This window comes from Pristiophorus japonicus, chromosome 11, assembly GCF_044704955.1.
Source record: "Pristiophorus japonicus isolate sPriJap1 chromosome 11, sPriJap1.hap1, whole genome shotgun sequence".
NCBI lineage: Eukaryota > Metazoa > Chordata > Chondrichthyes > Pristiophoridae > Pristiophorus > Pristiophorus japonicus.
In genome coordinates, this window is record NC_091987.1 from 120612492 (window position 1) to 120634579 (window position 22088).

At 47.9% G+C, this 22088-nt stretch overlaps 1 protein-coding gene across 1 annotated transcript in view; it reads left to right on the plus strand.

The window, feature by feature from the left end:
- nhsa (Nance-Horan syndrome a (congenital cataracts and dental anomalies)) overlaps positions 1-22088 on the plus strand; it is a 470910-nt gene that overhangs the window by 396325 nt on the left and 52497 nt on the right. Inside the window, exon 3 of the mRNA XM_070893952.1 lies at positions 16112-16233. Coding sequence (XP_070750053.1) covers positions 16112-16233 — 122 coding nt within the window. The remainder of the gene's footprint in view (positions 1-16111; positions 16234-22088) is intronic.

Sequence of the window (22088 nt, forward strand, 5' to 3'; positions counted from 1 at the left end):
CAGCTGAATCCTCTAATCAATCCAACAGGACCCTTAGTGTCATTTACATTTTACTACTAGGATCTTCCCTGGAACGGTTTATGGCAAATGGGATGATGTACAATTTTACAAGGAGAGATAACACCTTTATTATCCTGCTGCTAAGGTTGTAGCTTGGTGTGTGTCTCTTTAAGGTCACAAGGTGTCGTTGTTGCGAGGTCAAATAGAGGCTGATTGCTTGTCACAGAACTCTGGGTCATGTAGAGGTCAGTCTGGTTTTCTTTTGTACATTTTGTTTTACGTGTGACTGCTGAAGTCAGTTTGAAACCATTTTCAGTTCTTGGGTGGGGGAAGAGCAGGGACATGAAACAATAGATAGGCTGGGAAGCGATGGAAGTGGCTATGGGCGGGAATAGGGAGTGGCCGTGGGTACGAACAGCTGAGCTGACCCAGCGAGCAGTGATGGCCAATTACGGGCCTATGGGTGACTGGCAGTTGTGGGGACCAAGAGGAGAACTGGGTAGGTAGGAGCAGGGAGACGCGAGACCTGTGGAGGGAGAGCACCTCGCTATTGCAAATGCTGAAGTACCATCAACGGAAATAAAAGCGGGGAAAGGTGTGCAACGACCCAATACCATCCCTTTTACACAATCGGCCCAAGTTAAAATTACCCCCACTAAACTTGACTTTGCTGTACTCCAATTGGCTGCTGCGTTTCCCCACATTACAACAGTGACTACACTTCAAAAGTACTTCATTGACTGTAAAGAGTTTTGAGGTGTCCTGAGACCATGACAGGCACATGTTCCCTCTTTACCTGAGAGCAAAATCTGAGTTCCCGAAACTGTTCAGAAAGTTGAGTCAAAGTGCCACCTAGTGGTCCAATTGTGCAATTACAGCATTGCAGGTTGACACACACAGTTTTCACTCTACAGTCAGATACATGCTGACTGAGGTAGGGTGCCTATCAGCCTCGCCCAAATGGCCATTCTTCAGGAGTGAACTCAGACAATGTGACAGCAGGCCATTCACCATCGAAGGTGTCGCAGCCAATCTTACTGTGCTCTATCTTCCCTCCCTACCTTCCTCTCCTCCTTCTCTCTCTCAACGTCTCTTACACATCCTCACGTTTCCCGGGAGTGGGAGGTGGGAGGGGATTGGACGCCTGGTAACCACCAGCACCAGGAACACTGGCTTATTGTTTCCCACCTTGGCCTACAAACACTGAGCTCAGTATTAGTGGCCCACCACTGTCCTTGCTGATCAGAGATAGAACCTGGGATCTTCCTGACCCGTTTGCTTTAGTGCGATCTCCAGTGCTGCATTTATACACTGAGCCATGTGTATTTATTTCCGCATACAGGTAGGTTGCATTCTAGAAATGAATTACAGGACCCGTTCTCTTCATGTATAGTCCAGTTACTGCAGCATTTACTCTGGTCTTGCTGAACCTTCATCATTCAATCTTCAGATAGGAGTCAGTATTGCAGCACATTAATGGTTTTGATTTATTTTTCTGCCTCGTGCATCAATTGCCATGACTTCCCTATTAATCTTTCTTATCATGTAAGGTAGATCTCTGAGCTCTGTTCAGTTTGTTAGTAAAAATAATTTGCTCTATTATCTGAAATTATTGAGAATGAAATAAACAAAGAAGGGCCTTGTTGAAGAGAAATGCCATCTCGTATTGCTGTGTATTTCAACATTACAGAAGAACTCTGCATATAGGATTAACCTATATTAAAGGGAGATTAAATATTTGTACCACTTTGTATGAGAGAGGAGATGAACCACAGAGTTCACTCAAACCACATTGGAACCCAAGGTTATCTTTGGAGAGCTAGTTTACTGACCTCTTAAAAATTTTATAAAGGTGTACTTATCTAGGTGTTATTAAGGAAGTGGTAACAGGGCACTTAGGAAATCATACTATGATTAGGCAGAGTCAACATGGTTTTAGGAAAGGGAGATTGTGTTCAACAAAGTTATTAGAGTTTTTTGAGGATGTAACCAGCAGGGTAGATAAAGGGAACCAAAAGGCATTCGATGAGGTGCCACATTAAGGCCCCAACCTACGAGGAACCATCAGGTCAGAGCTTTAAAGGAGGAGCAGCGTGTAGCATACCACTACACGGTGCAGCGAGTGCTGGCACAGGAGAGCGATGGCTGTGAAGAGGGCAACTGGATTGGACGTCACCAAAATCCAGGTCGCTGATTGGAGCACGGGCATATACAGCAGGAGTGGCGAGGTCGGGGCAGAGGAGTGACGAGGTCGGGGTGGAGGAACGGCGAGTGATCATGGAGCGACGTGATCGGGGCCCAGGGGCAGCACGGGCCAGCCCACACTGTGATATGTGTGCACACTAGGTCCGTGCAGCAGAGCTGGTCTCCAGTCGTCTTGGTTAACCCTTGCCACTGGACCAAGACCTAGCTCTGTCAAGTCCGTGTGGTGGCTGTTGTGCAACGATCACCACACATTAAAAAAATCCACACACGGGCATCTTCCACCCTTCAACATGTAGTTCAGGACCTGGAATATTAGGTCCTTCATTGAAACACCTGTGAACTCATCCCTTTTTGGCGTTGGAAGCAAGTCATCCTCGATGCGAGGGACCACCTATGATGATGATATTCATTTACAACAGCAACAACTTGTATTTTTGTAGCGCCTTTAACGTAGTAAAACGTCCCAAGGCGCTTCATTCACAGGAGCGTAATCAGACATTTGACACCCGAGCCACATAAGGAGATATTAGGACAGGTAACTAAAAGCTTGGCCAAAGACGTGTGTTTTAAGGAGCGTCTTAAAGGAGGAGAGAGGTGGAGAGGCTTGAGGAGGGGTTTCCAGAGCTGAGGGTCGAGGCAACTGAAGGCATGGCCACCGATAGCGGAGCGATGCTCAAGAGACCAGAATTGGAGGAGCACAGAGATGTCGGAGGGTTGTAGGGCTGGAGGAGATTACAGAGATACAGATAAGTTGTCCAGTGCTTTGTGAGGGAATCCTTTGGACATTTTAATTGAGTGCTGCCAGGTGAATAAAGATAGCTGACAATTTTCTATGAGAACATTATCATTGTGCCATGAAAGCTGTCTACATTGAAAACTTTTTTTTCCCAAAAATAAAGACCAACACCTGTAAGAGTTGTGTGTGTTAGAGGTCAGCTGATGAATATTACTGCCAGTAATATTGACTTGCGCTTGCCATTTCACTCAGCTGAAGTGCACTGTTACCTTCCCCTGGTGGGTTTGCATTAGATGGCTGCAGTGTAAGCGAGCTGCTGCTGGCACCAGTGCTGCCACGAGCGGCCTTTGGATTAAATCATTCCGAGCAGTCCTCTAGATAATGGACAAGGTTGCAAATCTATTTGTCAGAGCTCTCGGGGATCCCGGGAGATGCCTGCCCTACTGCATGCTTTTTACATTTCCTGAGTTACAGCGAATACATAAAGCTGGTGTCCCCGGTGGTGTAGGCCTCTGGTACCACTCCCAAACGGCCATTCTTCACATGTCAACACAGACGTCTAGTGTCGGCAGAATGTTTTGACTACAGGTTTTGTCCTCACCCGCCCCCACCCTCGCCCCACCCCCCACACTTCATCATCCACATTCATGCACTTTCCAATACTCTCTGTGGCTTGGTGGTGCGGCTGCCCTTAAAGGGGAGGTGGCACTGCCGGCGACGCCATGTTATTTTTTTTTTGTCAGCCGATTTCCAGGTCGGGCCGACAATTATGGCTGAGGGTTCAGCTGGGCCGCCAACAGAAACAGCCTGGCACCCCCTCTTGGGTGCCAGGCCGCTGGCCCGGCCGAAACCCTCCATGGTGGCCTAGTGTTTGCCATTAAAGTGGCTGGCAGAGTTTGCAGTGACCCTCCCCTTTAACTGATGGGGAGGGACACTGCGACACGCCAGCGCGATGATGTTACCAGCACGGTGCTGATGTCTTGCGTTGTCGGTCAAACTGCCCCGCCCCCACTTCCATCCCGATGATGAGGCCACTTCCACCCCGCTCCAAAAAAAAAGCACAGTGCTGAATTTCAATGGTGGGGCGGCCGGAACACATCGAAAATGCTAGGTGCGACTCGTTTCAGGCGGTGAGCAATTTCGGCCCCTTGGACTGTGCGCTCGTGTGGAGTGTTAACGCTGACATGGACTAGTTGGGCCGAATGGCCTGTTTCGTGTTGTAACTTCTGTGGATTTACTGAGACCAGGGCACAGGTTGGCTGCAAGTACTCAAAACTGAATACGTGGTAATCCTGCTGAAGCACCAGGGGCTTTACTGCTTTGTATTCACACGATCGTTAATGTTTGAAAAAATGTAATGTGTACGACCATAATTACACTTACTGTTTCAAACATATCAAAGAAACTGTAGGAAACATTCCAATTCCAGGAGGACTGGATAGATGGAACATTAACTATTGACGGCAGTTTCAAAATTGACTTCTTTATTTTTGTTAGTCTTGGCCTCGCCCTCCCTATCTTTGTAATCTTCTTCAGCCTCACAACCCCTCGAAATCTCTGCACTCCTCTAATTCTGTCCTCTTGAGCATCCCTGATTATAATCACTCAACCATTGGTGGCCGTGCCTTCTGTTGCCTAGGTCCCAAGCTCTGGAACTCCCTGCCTAAATCTCTCCGCCTCTCTATCTCTCTTTCCTCCTTTAAGATGCTCCTTAACCTACCTCTTTGACCAAGCTTTTGGTCACCTGCCCTACTTTCTCCTTATGTGGCTCGGTGTCAAACATTTTGTCATAGCCCACCTGTGAAGTGTTTTGGGTCGTTGTACTACGTTAAAAATTACAAAGACTCTGCTCCGAGCTCTGTCACGGCAGGCGAGTCCCAGGAGGGCAGAGAAAATGCTTCAAGGACGCCCTCAAAGCTTCCTTGAAAACATGTAACATCCCCACCGACTCTTGGGAATCCCTGGCCCAAGACCGCTCAAAGTGGAGGAGGAGCATGCGAGAAGGCACCAGGCACTTCGAGTTTCAAATCAAGCACAGCACCCACCCGTCCCTCCGACCACTGTCTGCCCCACCTGTGACAGAGACTGTAGATCCCACATCGTTCCCATCAGTCATCTTAGAACCCATCTTAGTGTGAAAGCAAGTCATCCTCGACTCCGAGGGACTGCCTGAGAGAAGATAAAAATACAAGTCGCTGTTGTTGTTGTCAAGCACAGTTTGTATTCAAACATTAAAACAGAAAATGCTGGAAACAATCGGCAGGTCCGGCAGCATCTGTGCAGAGAGAAACAGAGTTAACGTGGCAGGCCAATGACCATTTGTCAGCGATATTTTGCTTTTTTACAGTCGGTGTTTAGTCTCTTTCTAAGGCTGACGGGAGAACGGTGAGCTTGGAGGAGGGTTTACAGACGAGAGAACTCCTGCCCCCCGGTGGGCACTTTCCAGAAGGCACCCCAGCCTAGGAACACTGCACGACAATCTCCGCTTCTCTCCCCTTGCAACTCACTTCCACCTTCACTTTTTGTCACTTTTACAGTTAGGAAACGAAGAAAATGCTTACACCGAATCAAAAGGACCTGTAATATCTGTTACCCTCATTTCCCCCCCATTACCCATTCCTTTTCCTGAAGGCAATGGGAGGAATTTTAACCCGAAGGAGCGTGTGGCTTTGGGTGCTGGGAGTGGGGGGGGTGGGGGGCTGAGCCGGTGGGGACGGTTAAAACCGGCAAAAATGCGAGCACATCGGGAATCCGACTCCAATCCGCCAACTGTGACGTTTAACTCGAGCGTGTCAGGCTGCCTGTGCGACACCTCTCGCCACATAACATATGCGAATCGCTCAATTGGAGCGATGTTTCAACACACTTTAAAATTCAACGTCGCATCCACGGGTTTCCCGCACTTCCTGAAACTCGCCAGTGAAAGCAAGGTGTGAACACACCGGCACTGAGGGGGCTGATTAAAACTCATACTTCAATAAATACTCAGTACTTACAGCTGCTTTCTTACCTGCCAGCGGGAAAGAGCTCTTTTGCTGAGAGTTTATTTCTACACTTTGGAGGTTTTCTGAATCACATCCAGGATGGGAGGTGCTTTGGCTGCCTCAGATTGGAGCTCGAATAAGGAACAATATGACCATCAGCAGCATGAGCAACAGCTTCTTCTTGGGAGACCTGCAGCTGGACAGCAGAGAGACGAGGAACAGAGAGGGCAGCGGTGGAGGGGAGGGGAGCAGACGGGGAGAGGAGGGGAGGGGGAAGGGAGGGAGAGAAGAGGGGAGGGGAAGAGGAGCAGAGGGGGAAAGGAGCGGAGAGGGGAGGAGCAGAGGGGGTGAGGAATGGAAGGGGGAGGAGTGGAGGGGAAGAGCGGAGGGGGGAGGAGCGGAGGGGAGCTGAGGGGAGGGGGGGAGCGGAGGGGGGGAGAAGCGGAGAGGGGAGGAGTGGAAGGGGGAGGAGCAGAGAGGGGATGGGGGAGGGGGAAGAGCAGAGGACAGAGGGGGGAGGGGAAGGAGCTTAGGGGAGGAGCGGAGAGGGGACGATGGAGGGGGTAGGGGGAGGAACAGAGAGCAGCAGAGGGGGGAGAAGCGGAGCGGGAGGAGTGGAGGGGGAAGGAGTGGAGGGGAGGAGCAGAGAGAGAGTAGCGGAGGGGGGAGAAGCAGAGAGGGAGGAGAGGAGGGGGGAGGAGCAGAGAGGGCAGCAGCAGAGGGGGGAGAAGCGGAGCGGGAGGAGCGGAGGGGGGAGGAGTGGAGGGGAGGAGCAGAGAGAGAGTAGCAGAGGGGGGAGAAGCAGAGAGGGAGGAGAGGAGGGGGGAGAAGCAGAAATAGAGTAGCGGAGCGGGGAGAAGCAGAGAGAGAGTAGCGGAGGGGGGGAGGAGCAGAGAGAGAGTAGCGGAGGGGGGGAGGAGCAGAGAGAGAGCAGCAGAGGGGGGAGAAGCGGAGCGGGAGGAGCGGAGGGGGGTGGAGTGGAGGGGAGGAGCAGAGAGAGAGTAGCAGAGGGGGGAGAAGCAGAGAGGGAGGAGAGGAGGGGGAGGAGCAGAGAGGGCAGCAGCAGAGGGGTGGCGCTCACAGGAGGCCTTACCTGTGGTACAGGCAGAAACTGAGTTTCCTTGACATGTCTGAACAGCAGTGTCTCAGGAGGCTGAGGTTGTCGCGTCAGGTGGTGGCAGAAATCTTCAGCCTCCGAGAAGAAGACCTGCTACCTGCTGGACTTGGTGGCCATGTGTTACCATTAGCTTTCAAAGCCACCCACTGCCCTCAACTTTTTTTGCCTCCATCCAGGGCTCTGCCGGAGACATATCCAGGATTTCCCAGACGGTGCCCCACAGATACATAAGACAGGTGACTGATGGCTTGTTTGCCAGGGCCGGCAATTTTGTGAACTTTGCCTGCAATGATGCCAGTCAGAATGAGCGGTCGCTCGGTTTTGCATCTCTAGCTGGCTTCCCACAGGTGCAGGGTGTCATCAACTGCACACACGTGGCAATCCAGGCACCTGCAGAACAACCAGGAATTTTGTCAACCACAAGGGCTCCCACTCCAGCAATGTGAAGCTGGTGTGCAACCACACATATTTCTGCAGGTCTGCGCGGATTCCCGGACAGCTGCCAAAATGCTGTCATCCTGCGGCAGTCCAAACTCCTTGTCGTCATTGGGCCTAGAAGTATAGTTAAGGGGTGGCTGCTGGGAGACAAGGGATACCCACTTCGAACTTGGCTGATGACACCTGTCAGAAACCCAATGAAGCCCAACAGTGCTGCAATGAATGCCACATGTGTGATTGAACAGACCATCGGCACGCTGAAGTTGAGCTTCAGGTGCCTGGACAGGTCTGAAGCCGCCCTTCAGTATGCACCAGCCTGGGTCTCCAGAATGTTCATGGTAGGCTGTGGTCTGCACAGCATTTCGCAGTAGTGAGGTGTGGGCCCGCAGGAAGAACAAGACGTAGAGCTCAGATCCTCTGTGGCTGATTCCAAGGTGGAGGAAGACGAGGAGGCGGAAGGTGATGAGGGCAATGCACCCCCAGCTGCATACATTGCTGCCCGGGATGCCAGGGTTGCCCTTATTAAAGCACGGTTCACTCATGTTGCACAAGTGGATCCATGTCAGAAACACATGCACCGGCAACTCTTCTCATCCACATCACTGACACTGACACAAAGCCGTCCTGCAAACAACCAACCACCCCTTGCACATCCCCCCATTAGTCCCCGTCAATTCATGTCATCCTAGTCATCATAAAGCAAGTTAAAAGGCCACTTACCATCTGTAATGTATGTACCTGTGAGGATGCTCACAGGTTTGTTGAGCTGTTCAGTTGGGAGTGGCTTAGCCAGTCACGTGATGTTCACAAGACTTAATAAAACCCCAGCCAGTTGGGTTCGGAGTTCCAGGATGAGGGATGAGGTTGTGAGCCTGGTGGATGAACTGTAATGTGTAGTGTGATTGTTAAACCTTTGCTAATAAACCAATTAGTTCTTAATAGCAATGTGTTGCTATGAATTTTTAAGCAAAGAACCCGTGAAGCAAATACATTACACTATCAACGGGGGTTACGGGGAGCAGACGGGTAAGTGGAGCTGAGTCCACGGCCAGATCAGCCATGACCTTGTTGAATGGCGGAGCAGGCTCGAGGGGCTAGATGGCCTACTCCTGTTCCTAATTCTTATGTTCTTATGTTCTTATGTTCTTATGTTCTTATGTTCAAGCACCCAAGAATGGGCAAGATGGGTATGTGGTGCAAAATAATAAAATTTAGCTGAGTCTACTAAAGAACAGAAACTTCGCAACATGACATTTTCTCATACGCCCATGTGCATACCCGAGTGCAATTACAAAGCTTTACTCTTCCTTTACAGAGCCCTGCTCTGATTGCTGAGATGTTCTTGGCAACACCCTTTGGATATTGGAGCCTGTGAGGGCCCCGCCATTGACTGCTCCACCTGTACCTGTGCACCTGTGCAGGATCAGACCCGGCTATCGGAAGTCAAGGCAGCATGTTGGGTACTGGCTGAGTGGGGGTCACCGGGTGAGAAGTGGAAGTGTTTTGAGAGGAGTTTCTACTTCCATGTCCCCTTTCGCCCTCATCCTTCTCATCGGTAAGCCGCACTTCACTCCTCCCACTGTGCTGGAGAACACTTTGGTGCAGATCAGTGACGTGCTGGAAGGCCAAGGCTAAGGTATCTGATATCCTATTTCAGGCGGCAGACATGTTGGCATCCAGAGTCTGCACAGCCACAGTCAAGGCCTGTTCAGCATCGAATAGAAACAGTCTAGTTCAACCTGAAACAATGGCCAGGGAGCGGGAGGAATCAGTGGCGAGGTTCTCGATTAGTGCCAGAGGCCAAAGACAATGGGGGAGAAACTTGGGAGTGCCCCATTTGGGAGTGCTTACTTTTAAAAGTTGAAAAATTAGCGCCAGGCGCTAGTGCTTTTCAACTTTGAAAAAATTCGGGATCTGCGCTTTAGGAAGGAAGTGGAGTTCTAAATCACTGAGGCCGGTTTGAGCATTTGGGAGCGTTATGAATTGGGCACACAGACCGACCTCCACAGGCAATTGTTGGGAGACATTGAGACAAAATTCACTTTTAAAAATGAATGGGATATATTGTGCTGCATTTTTTTTTAAAGTCAAGTATTCTCAAGGGGAGGTGGTTAGTCTCTCGCTTGTTGGACATGGTCATTGCCTGGGGGTGGGGGGGGAACCTATGGGAGAAACAGTACACATAGTTAGAATAAACAAGTGGTGATGTGGCCGATTCTATAGTCTGAGGGGTAAATAGTTTATTTTGTCGATGCGATCCAGAGTCCCAAATGGTATATTGCTGAGAAATCACTGGGAAAATACAAAAGGAATGGGAGAGTGAGCAGCCAAAGGTTGAGCTTCTGCATGGGACCAATTTCCTTGTGGTTGCATAGCATTTGTAACTAGGCAGAGTGCTGGGCTGATCGATCGCGGCCAAAGATAAAGCTGTAAAAAGGAGAAACACGAGTTTGGACATTTGTTTACTTACCTTGGCCACCTCGCCTTTAAGTTGTGTCCCCGAAGCGCCCGGCCTCCCGATCAATGCCTCCGGCAACTGCCGGTGTTTTCACCCGACGATAGTGCAGGGGGCGGAACCGGGACACTACCGGGGCGATGCACACACCGATGATGTCACGATCTCCGGGCGCAGGAGATCGGGGCACAACATCCTACCACCGCCACAAACCTGCCGCCGAATTTAGCGGAAGTCGATCATCTCACCGCGCCCGGTCGGTAAGTGGTTAACATCCCGCTATCGCCCCCCGGAGGTGATAACGGGAGGCGCTAAGGAGGCCAATTTCTAGGCCAATGTTTTCAGTCTTACCAATGTTTAACTGGAGGAAATTGCATCTCATCTAAGACTGGATGTCTGACAACACCGAGGCATTTAAGAAGTCAAACCAGGTGGTGGAGAAGTAGATTGGTGTCCTTAGCATACGTGTGGAAGCTGACCCCATGTCCACAGAGGGAGGCTAAGCAGCTCTCCTTGGGTGACTCCAGTGGTAACGGCGCAGAGGGAAAAGGGAAGCCAGAGATGCTGTGGTTATATTTGGATAGGTAAGTGGAACCTGGTAAGAGCAGTCCCGCTGAGCTGGACAATGGAAGAGAATGTGTTGGAGCAGGCTGTGGTCGGTTGTGTCAATGGTTGTAGATAGTTCAAGGAGGATGAGGAAGAATAAGGCACCAAGGTCACAACCACAGAGGATGTAATGTGTGGCTTTGGTTAGAGCTGCTTCAGAACTCTGGTAGGGGTGAAAACTTCATTGGAGAGATTTAAACAGAATTGCAGGAAACATGGGCACTGATTTGGGAGGTGAGAACGCATTCCGGGACTTTGGAGAGGAAAAGGAGTTCAGAGATGGGGCGGCGGACAGAAGCGTGGAGCTAGGTTATTTGAGGATGATGGTAAAGGCGGCAGTTTAGAAGGAGGTGGACAGTATCCGAGGAGGAAGCCATTAATGTCAGCTAACATGGGAGCAAGAAATGGTATTTGGGTGATCAATAGTTTAGTGGGAATGGAGTCAGGGGAGCAGGAGATGTGTCCCATGAAGAAAAGAGCTTAGAGAAGGCATGAGAGGAGATGGAAGAGAAAGTAGAGAGATACTCAGGCTAGGGAGAGCCTGGAGGGAGGTTAGATTTGGTGGTCAAGGGAGGGAGGGAGAAAGAGAGAAGCTGAAGAGGCAGCTACACAGATAATCTTCATGACAAAACAGTCCATGAACTCCTCGCACTTATTGTTGGAGGTGAGGGTGGAGGGGGCAGGAGAGAGGGGTTTAAGAATCCTGGAGTCATGGGTGGTCCAGCCAGATCTAGTGATTGGCGACTAAACCTATTGTGCACTAGATACGCTCAAGTCTGCACCCCTTGGACTTGGGGGGGCAAAGATAGGGGGGGGGGGCACACCACGGGGAACGACCAGGATGGGAAAGAGTTATGGTTTTGCAGAGGCAAAGTCATCAAAGGTAGAGGTGGGGGAGTGAGTGAACAAATCGACACCCGCTCAGGTATCGTCAAATACTAGGCATTTGGGCATTGAACCCAATAAGGCAGCAGCAGGACTGAGCAGTGTAAAGTAAAGGGCTATCCTGTTCACAATGTCTTTCACTCATTTGTTTACAAAAAAGTGACTTACCAGAGAGTGCAATAACACACCGAGCTAGGAGTTATCACAGATTGCATTTACACACTGAGCCAGGAGTTATCACAGAGTGTATTTACACACTGAGCCAAGAGTTATCACACAGTGTATTTACACACTGAGACAGGAGTTATCACAGAGTGTATTTACACGCCGAGCCAGGAGTCATCACAAAGTGCATTTACACACTGAGCCAGGAGTTATCACACAGTGTATTTACACACTGAGACAGGAGTTATTACAGAGTGTATTTACACACTGAGACAGGAGTTATCACAGAGTGTATTTACACACCGAGCCAGGAGTTATCATACAGTGTATTTACACACAGAGCCACAAATTATCAGAGTGCATTTACACACTGAGCCAGGAGTTATCAGAATGCACTTACACACTTAGCCAGGAGTTATCACAGAGTGTATTTACACACTGAGCCAGGAGTTATCACACAGTGTATTTACACACTGAGCCAGGAGTTATCCCACAGTGCATTTACACACTTAGCCAGGAGTTATCACACAGTGAATTTACACATCGAGCCAGGAGTTATCACACAGTGTATTTACACACTGAGCCAGGAGTTATCCTACAGTGCATTTACACACTGAGCCAGGAGTTATCCCACAGTGCATTTACACACTGAGCCAGGAGTTATCACAGAGTGCATTTACACACTTAGCCAGGAGTTATCACACAGTGCATTTACACATCGAGCCAGGAGTTATCACACAGTGTATTTACACACTGAGCCAGGAGTTATCACACAGTGTATTTACACACTGAGCCAGGAGTTATCAGAATGCACTTACACACTTAGCCAGGAGTTATCACAGAGTGTATTTACACACTGAGCCAGGAGTTATCACACAGTGTATTTACACACTGAGCCAGGAGTTATCACACAGTGTATTTACACACTGAGCCAGGAGTTATCAGAATGCACTTACACACTTAGCCAGGAGTTATCACACAGTGAATTTACACATCGAGCCAGGAGTTATCACACAGTGTATTTACACACTGAGTCAGGAGTTATCCCACAGTGCATTTACACACTGAGCCAGGAGTTATCCCACAGTGCATTTACACACTGAGCCAGGAGTTATCACAGAGTGCATTTACACACTTAGCCAGGAGTTATCACACAGTGCATTTACACATCGAGCCAGGAGTTATCACAGAGTGTATTTACACACTGAGCCAGGAGTTATCACACAGTGTATTTACACACTGAGCCAGGAGTTATCACACAGTGTATTTACACACTGAGCCAGGAGTTATCAGAATGCACTTACACACTTAGCCAGGAGTTATCACACAGTGAATTTACACATCGAGCCAGGAGTTATCACACAATGTATTTACACACTGAGTCAGGAGTTATCCCACAGTGCATTTACACACTGAGCCAGGAGTTATCCCACAGTGCATTTACACACTGAGCCAGGAGTTATCACAGAGTGCATTTACACACTTAGCCAGGAGTTATCACACAGTGCATTTACACATCGAGCCAGGAGTTATCACACAGTGTATTTACATACTGAGCCAGGAGTTATCCCACATTGCATTTACACACTGAGCCAGGAGTTATCCCACAGTGCATTTACACACTGAGCCAGGAGTTATCCCACAGTGCATTTACACACTGAGCCAGGAGTTATCACACAGTGTATTTACACACTGAGCCAGGAGTTATCACACAGTGTATTTACACACTGAATCAGGAGTTATTAGAGTGCATTTACACATTGGGCCAGTAGTTATCAGAGTGCATTTACACACTGAGCCAGGAGTTATCACAGAGTGCATTTACACATCAAGCCAGGAGTTATCACAGAGTGCATTTACACATTTAGCCAGGAGTTATCCCACAGTGCATTTACACACTGAGCCAGGAGTTATCACACAGTGCATTTACACACTGAGCCAGGAGTTATCACACAGTGCATTTACACACTGAGCCAGGAGTTATCACTTTGTAAGACTGGTGTTTTACAGGTCACAGATGTAAATTTGCATTTCTTTCATTGTGAATGCTTAACCAGTCTTGTTGCTGTCTGAATGTTAAATATGAATTTAGCCATAACAAAGGACGTGGTAGAAATAAATCACTGTGATGCTTACAAAAAGAGAGTTTATTTTCAGAATTGTGGAATCATTGTTTTCAGCTAATGAATGAAACCTAAAATTCCGCCATCCCGCTCTGTGTTGGAATGAATTGACTGCTCCATATCAGAAATTACTGCAGCTTCATTGTATCTGTGGGCTGGTGCAACCCGTGATAGCTTCATTCTAAGCTGCATCTGACTAAATCAATTCAGCATCACTTTGTCATTTTAAAGTCCTGTGTAAAACAAATAGCCTCTCTGGGCAGTGGCGTGGGCCAGTGAGCAGCTGGCAGCCTGCGGATTGGGCGCCTCAGCTCCGTACTCTGCTGTAATGAACTTTCCATCGAGAAACCTGCTGTGAGCTGTTGCTGCGGGTCTGTATTCAGCGGAGGGAAGCAGTTGGTGGTACTATGGGCCGATATCGCAGACCTGCTGAAGGAGGTACAGCTGGCAATCAAACTTAATCTGAGTGAAAAGCCCTTGTCTTTAATTCTATTCTAACGGGCATCGCTCATGTGTGTGTGTGTGCGGAATTTGTGATTTGTGATGTCAGTCATATCATCAGTCCTTAACTGTGAATTGTAGCTCATGTGAGTTACACTGAAATTGCTTCACACTGAGCATTTTGAAGTGTATTTCTCCTACCCCCTTGAGCCCTCAAATACAAGTGCAAATTAGTGCTGTCAATTTGTTGCTGATGTGCTCAGCTAAGAGTGGAGCAGAAAGCCTCTATGGCTCTGCACAATAGGGCTATATTTAAATAAGGTAGCAGTGATCACTGGTAGCTTTCGCCCACTTTCAGTGGCCATTTTGTGGTTTTGTTCACTGGCTTGTAAGATAAGAGTTTTTACTTGTTTTTTTTTTGGCAAGTCAGAGCCAGCGCTCTGTTAAGTCTTTAGCCAGAGTTCCTGCTTATGCAGTCTGCTGTGGGTAGATGTACTTAAGCACTTTGAATTTAGGGTAAAACTTTCAAACTTTGCCGGTGTTAAGTCACACATACGTCCCTCCGCTGCTTACTGATGAGCAGCAAGTGCGGAAAGTCAAATAATGGGACACACCAAGCTAACGGCCCCACACCAAGTGCCAGCTGTAACTCTCTGACGGCAGGATAGGGCACGAGAAAAACACAAGTTTCATCTGGTGACTGGATCTTGCCTGTGTAATTATTTGTGTCTTTTAAAAGTGTTGGTAACCAGGGTCTGAACTAGACTGCAAGTGCTTGATTGGCAACTGAAACGGCTGCACTTTCTCTGACTCACAGCTTGAGAACTCAGTTTGGGATTTATTACTTGCATCTCTCCTGGTACAACACAGAAATGTAACTTCCTCTTTTTAGTGGGCGTTAAAGTAAGCAGGCTGTTATATGTGGAACCTGGTATTGAATAAGTCAAGCATAGAGGTGATGAAGGCACATTGGGGGGGCGGGGGTGAGGGGCGACTGGAGGGAGGGGAGAGCAGCGATGGTCGAATTTACCAATGGAAATAGCGAGTCTTGGAAAGGAAGTTTGAAGCTCAGCTAAGGTGTTAAGACTGTCCACATTTTGGCTGCCTGACATTGTCAAAGAAATTGGCTCTTGGATCTTCTGGTGTTCGCACCATTGCCGGTGGGACTGGTTATAAAGATGTGGAAGCTGCACTTGTTTCTTTTCAAGAGTTGTTGCGAGAACTGCGGACACTTTTAAACAGTCATCTGAGTTGTGTGTAATGCCAATTAAGTACTTTTTGAAGTGTGGTCACTGTTGTAATGTAGAATACGCACAGCCAATTTGCGCACAGCAAGCTCCCACAAACAGCAATGTGATAATGACCAGACAATCTGCTTTGGTGATGTTGGTTAAAGGATAAATATTGGCCGGGACACTGGAGAGAACTTCCATGCCTTTCTTCAAATAGTGCCACGGGATCGTTTACATCCACCTGAGAGGACAGACAGGGCCTCAGTTTAACGTCTTATTTGAAGGATGACACCTCCGACAGTGCAGCATTCGCTCAGTACTGCCGTGAATTGTCAGCTTAGATTTTGTGCTCAAGTCTCTGAAGTGGGACTTGAATCCACGACATAGTGAACATCCTGCCTGTTCTTCAGTAAGCAACTTACTGCAGTCATGATCAATTGTTAGACCTGGACCGCACTAACTGAGTGCAGCAGAAAACGAAAGATGCAAGTGTGAGCTCTGAAGAGATGGAGTCTGTCTATGTAAACCATCCTTGAGCCATTCACACAAGAGTAAAGCATTGGTGAAAGCCTGGACTGCAGTCGGGATTGAGGGGGGATTTTCAGGGTTTGGGCAAGTAGGTTTTTTTTGGCCTCATCAGCAACGAAAAATTGTAATTTGACTGGCAGATTGCAGAATCAACAAATCATGTTTTTATATTATTTGTCTTCTTGTTTCTTGACAGAGCATCAGAGAAAACTGGGAGAGAGAAGATTAATGAAACCCCCTTCTATGTTGCCCCCACCACTGCCATTGACACAATACAGCCACAGGCTCAGAGCACAGAGAAAGCAGAAAATCTCATCGGTAAGACCACTTCTCCCCTCACACATTTCTCAATGAATTTGGTTTTACATGTCGGATTCAGACCGTTTACATTGTGATCACACAGTACTTTGTACATTGATACCTTACACGCGTGCATTGAGTGTTCTGCCAAGGATGAACATGCTTGGTAGGCACTGTCTATGAGGGGGTTGGATCAGATAACTGTGGAAGAACAAGCGGGTACCCGATGGTCATGGGTCGTGGACAGGGTCACCCTGATTGTCGTCTGTTGGGGTGGGGTGTTGTTCGCTCTTGCCTGGCAAGATGCTGAAAAATGCCTGAACATCTCCTCTTAAAAAAAAAAGCAGAAGCATTTTTAACACACTTCCGGGTATGCAGGCAACAGGAATACATATAAATGATGGAGCATTACAAAATAAACCCAGTTTATCTGTGCAATAAACGCCTTGAAACTCAGTCAGGCCTGAACAGGGTGCAGATGTGCTGAAAGTGTATCATGTAAAATTAGCTAAATAATTTATGTCACCACTTTGTTGATTACAGTGGAGATCAATATCAGCAGTAATTAAATCATTAAAGTAGCTGTTGTCCATAACGAATTGACTTGATCTGACCTATTGTCCAATCCGTGCTGTTGAGGCAATACTCGGGAGATGAAGCACAATCTAAGACTGGGCTCTCAGAGTCAAACTTGTGAGATTTATCCTTGTATCTAATGGTTTCTAAATAACTAAATGTAAACATGCATTCTGTATTTTAAAAAGACAATTCTACAATGAGTGTCCCAGACAACCATTACCCCACATTCCCGAGCATGATGGCAGCTCCAAACGCCACATGATGATGTTGGTCCAAAAGTGAAAAGACCACCCACCCAGCAAGCATCATAATTTTTTACTTCTACTCCATGCTTGGCTCAACGCAAACAATGGAGTGCATGCATCATTCTTGCAATATTTCTTTCAGTCCACTGGTAGTCCGTGAGGCGATGAACCAATAGTGTCGGCATCGCATATAGATTTGTAACCTGGTCTTGAACCATGGTAACATACAGTTACTGTGCACTGATACGTCTGTGTCACATGTGCTTGTCACGAGCACAGGTCATGCATGCTAATGTCAGCACAATGCCAGTGCTGTCAGCACCTCTCTTCCAAATAAGCTTATGAGTCACAAATTTCAACCTGCTCTAAATTGTTCCTGAATTTCCCTAATTTTCACTTTCACTGATCGGTTGGTAAACTGGCCCGCCCATTACGGGGAATGGAAAGTGGGTGAGCTCTATAGCATGTGCACCATCCGTCTCGCCAGCTTACTGCCCAAGCAATGAAGGTGAAAGTGACCCTCATTGTCTTGTCCTGGACCAGCTCAGTTTGGTCTGGGGCTAGTTGTTGGTTCAGTAGTGAAGGAGTAGATCTTGAAACCCCATGACTGTTTGACTCAGATTTAGAGTGCTACCAACTGAGCCAAGCTGACACTAATGAAAATCTTTCTTTGTTTCTAATTCCAAATTCGTCACCATTGTCTTCAAATCCCTCCATGGCTTCACTCTTTATAACTTCCTTAAATCCTCCACATTTCCAGCTCTGGTCTGCTACGTGTTTCCCTTCAGCCATTTTGCCCACACACACTGAACTGCCTCCCTACATCACTTTGCCTTGCTACATCTCTCCCCCACCTTCAAACACCCACTGTGCTTTCAGTGATTTCCCCTAATCTCCCCTTCCTATTCGTGCTCAGGTCTGATGCCCAACACTGAAGCTCTTGAGATGTTTTGCTTAGTTGAAGGTGCTTTACATATACTGGGCCAAGAAGGGAAAACTGCTGACTCTTATCTGCTGGAAAGTGTCCATGTCTGGGTGGCTGGTAAAGATAGAATGAGGTTCAACTATGATGCCTCCATGCCCACCCTCAAGGTCGAATCGCCTGCCAACGCTCATAGTGGACGAATGGCCACTTGGGCAAAGCATCGCAAACCTGCTGATGCTTCAGCATCCGGCACCCCCTTCAGGACAGGAGGAGACCAGGTGTAAATTAATACAAATTAAAATCCTAAAGAGGGTATATTTCACTCCTGGTAATGGGGGAAGGATGGGGTCTCACACCCATAATGTTTGTGGAAAATGGAGCAACAGAATTAAATAATGTATACTCAAAGGTTTACTCCTTCGAGCTTACCTGTTTAATAGATGCTTGACAGTGCTAAAGACACCTAGGTTAGTGTGAAAAGCTAAATCCATGTCCATAGAATAAACAAAGAAATTAAATGGCAGTAATACTGACACCAATCTGCTTGGTAGTCATAAATGCTCATTAATATGACAGCATTGTGCTGCAGATAACAGAGGTTCTAAATGTGACGATAATCTTCGCGATGAATCTTCTCAGCATGGATAGAAAGAATTGATTTTACTCAAAGTAAACCGACCTGAACAGGGAAATCAATAGAGCCTTCAGGAAGTAATTAGTAAATGTTAATTGTCGAACATTAGCATATTAATATAATGTCATCCTCATAGTAAGAATACTGTAACTGCAAATCAGGATGCATTTGGAACCGCAAAGCAGGAAAGAGGATTAGAGGCACCACATCAGGTTAGAGCAGTAATTGTTTCAAGAACGTTCATCAGTTAATACAAGTGAAACTAAAGAAAAAACTTTTAATTAGAGAATATAGACTTTGAGGAAGTTAAAACTTTCCCCACTTCTATCCCTGCTTTATTTCATCAACACCAAGCTGTGTGGATTGTATTTGTCAATGGAGAATGTAGGTGATTGATTCCTTCCAGGGTGTCTGTAATATAGTTCCACCTAGTGGACTACTGCTCCACCTAGTGGACAATGGTGGTTATGCAATTGCTTATGTATATAATAAAAAGATCAGGTCTTCTGATAAGTTCCAGCGTTGAAGCCATTTTGTAAAGTGTGTGTTTGTGATGTCGTAGAGAATATACCACAATATACAGCACCAAGTTATCTCAATTGATGGGCCAGTTGCATGCTTCCAAAAAGCAATGTAGCAAATGTCTCTAAGTGCTCTGTTACATTTCAAGTACAAAATTGACACCCGTACCTTAGGACGATTCAGAGTTAATTGTGCAGACTCTGCATGGCACTCTCATCAAGTAAACTGGAACGCTGTGCACGCAAGGCACTACAGGTGTCCAGACTCCAGTGACATTTGTAATGTTTGAAAAAACAAAAATGACAGTCATCAGTCAATTGAATTGAAATTACCCGTTGAGATTTGTTGTTTTGTTATCTGCTCTGGAGTCCTGCTTGTCATTGGTTAGGAGTTGAGCACTGGCCTCTAAGGGCCTGAATTTGGCCAAAGCCAAATTCCGCCTATTTTTCGGCGGTACCTGGGCAGTGCGTGATTTTTTACCAGCTGGTACTGCTGGGGCCGAGTGGATGGGAGATTCATCTCGCTTTTCGCGGCGGTAGCAGGAGAGGAGTGCAGCCTGAGGTGTGCAGCAGAGAGGTCGATCGACTCGGGGGGGTCTTTGGTTCCAGAGTTGTGCGCACGTGCATGCAGCTGTCAAGCTCCGCCCCACGAGAGGCACGGATGAGAGGCCAGAGACTGCCGACCTTAGATTGCTATGGGGGCGGGGGGAAAGAGATCTCTGTGCGAGGGGGGGGGGGATGATCGCTGTGGGGGGAGGGGGGAAGAGATCTCTGTGGGAGGGGGAGATTGCTGTGAGGGGGGAAGAGATCTCTGTGGGGGGGGGAGGAGAGATCGCTGTGGGGGGAGGGGAGAGATCGCTGTGAGGGGGGAAGAGATCTCTGTGGGGGGGGAGGGGAGAGATCGCTGTGGGGGGAGGGGAGAGATCGCTGTGGGGGGAGGGGAGAGATCGCTGTGGGGGGAGGGGGAGGTCGCTGTGGGGGGTGGGAGGGTGAGATTGCGGGGTGAGAGAGACTAATAAAATGTTTTATTAGAATTCATTAATAAAGAAGTAAATAAGGCTTTATTGGACCATTTATATTATTGGCTAACACTAGAAAATACTACAATCCATTAAAAAAATATATCAAACTGTGGAGAACTATAAAAATCTGTGTAATATCAAACAAACCTGTCAGCTCTGTGTCCATGCTGCCCACTTAAGATCCACTTAAAAGCATCTTCTCCAGGATGGTATGCAGTTCCAATGGTGTGTCATGAAACTTGCACTTTTGAGCGGCATGTGGGCGGTTTTACATGGGTGGGCCCGGCGATATGTCACTCATGATTCTTCCGCTGGGCGGTATGTCGGCAGTCTGTACCTGTTTTTTGCCGAAACTTGTATTTTTCGGCGGTATACCGATGAAATTCGGGCCCTAATAATGTTTTGCAACTCATGTGTATTGTGGAGAGCAGAGCCTACTGCCTCCAAAAGAAAGAAAGACTTGCATTTGTATAGCGCCTCTCTTGACCACCAGACGTCTCAAAGCACTTTACAACCAAAGAAGTACTTTTTTGGACATGTAGTCACTGTTGTAATGTGGGAAAAGGGGCAGCCAATTTGTGCACAGCAAGCTCCCACAAACAGCATCGTGATAATGAACAGATAATCTGTTTTTGTTATGTTGATTGAGGGATAAATATTGGCCAGGACATCGGGGATAACTCCCCTGCTCTTCTTTGAAATAGTGCCATTGGATCTTTTATGTCCACCTGAGAGAGCAGACTTTTCAACATTTTCTATGTTGGGAACCCCCTACAAATATTGACACACTCCCAGGGACCCCTACAGATATTGACACACTCCCAGGGACTCCTGTTGATATTGACACATTCCCTAGGACCCCTGCAGATATTGACACACTCCCAGGGACCCCTGTTGATATTGACACATTCCCTGGGACCCCTGTTGATATTGACACATACACTGGGAGCCCTTGCAGATATTGACACACTCCTGGGGACCCCTGCCAATATTGACACACTCCTGGGGACCCCTGCCAATATTGACACACTCCTGGGGACCCCTGCCAATATTGACATACTCCCAACCACCCTTGGTTCACTATCTTCTTTTATTGATAGCTGATGCTGACTGCCCATTTTGGTTCATAGCTTCTCCCTGTCTCAGACCTCTAAAGTTGGCAACAGTGTTGGGCACTTCTGTTATGAGGGACTCCCACCTATCCTCACAAGCCTCAATTTGTGGTGCTAGTTTCTGGACCCCTCAATTCTGGCCCCGCCAGCACACTCCCTCCCTCTGGGTCAGATGACTATGAATTCCCTACAATCTTCAAAAGGGCGAGGAGGACGTTTCCAGTTATTTGGCTTGAAATTCTGGAGGCCGGTGAGGGTGGTGCCATCCTGGTGAAGGTCCCTGGATGCACTGATCTGCTTCATTTGACAATTCTCGAAATCCGGATCGAGTGGGGGAGCTCATATTTCGCTCACCCTTCTTCATCCGTAGCCAGCAAGTGGGGGTCAGAGTTCTGCCAGCCCACTCTCGCCCCCTCCCAGGGCCGGTTCGGCTCGGTGTCCAGGCCAGCTGATATTGGGTAGTCCTCGACCGGCGAGTGGCATTGGGACACCTGATTGGCGCCTGCAGCTCACCGGAATTGCGGAAATGAGGCCCCGGGCCCAATTTGGAGTGAGACTCGGGCTTGCCGCCCACTTCACGGCGGGGTCGGGCGTGAATCCCCTTTCACCCTTTGTCCTTCTGTAGGGTTGCTTTCTGAGCAACGTGATGCTTGTTGCTGTGCACTGCTGTTGCTGTGATTGCAAGGGTACCATTCTTCACAAGTAAGCACTGAGATGCTATGGATTCCTGTCAGAATATGAAAGATTAGAAACATTTCTGTTGCAAGCTCACATTAGCAATGCACCTCCTTTGGTATTTGTTAAAAATCCTACTGGATTTGGTGCCCAATATCCA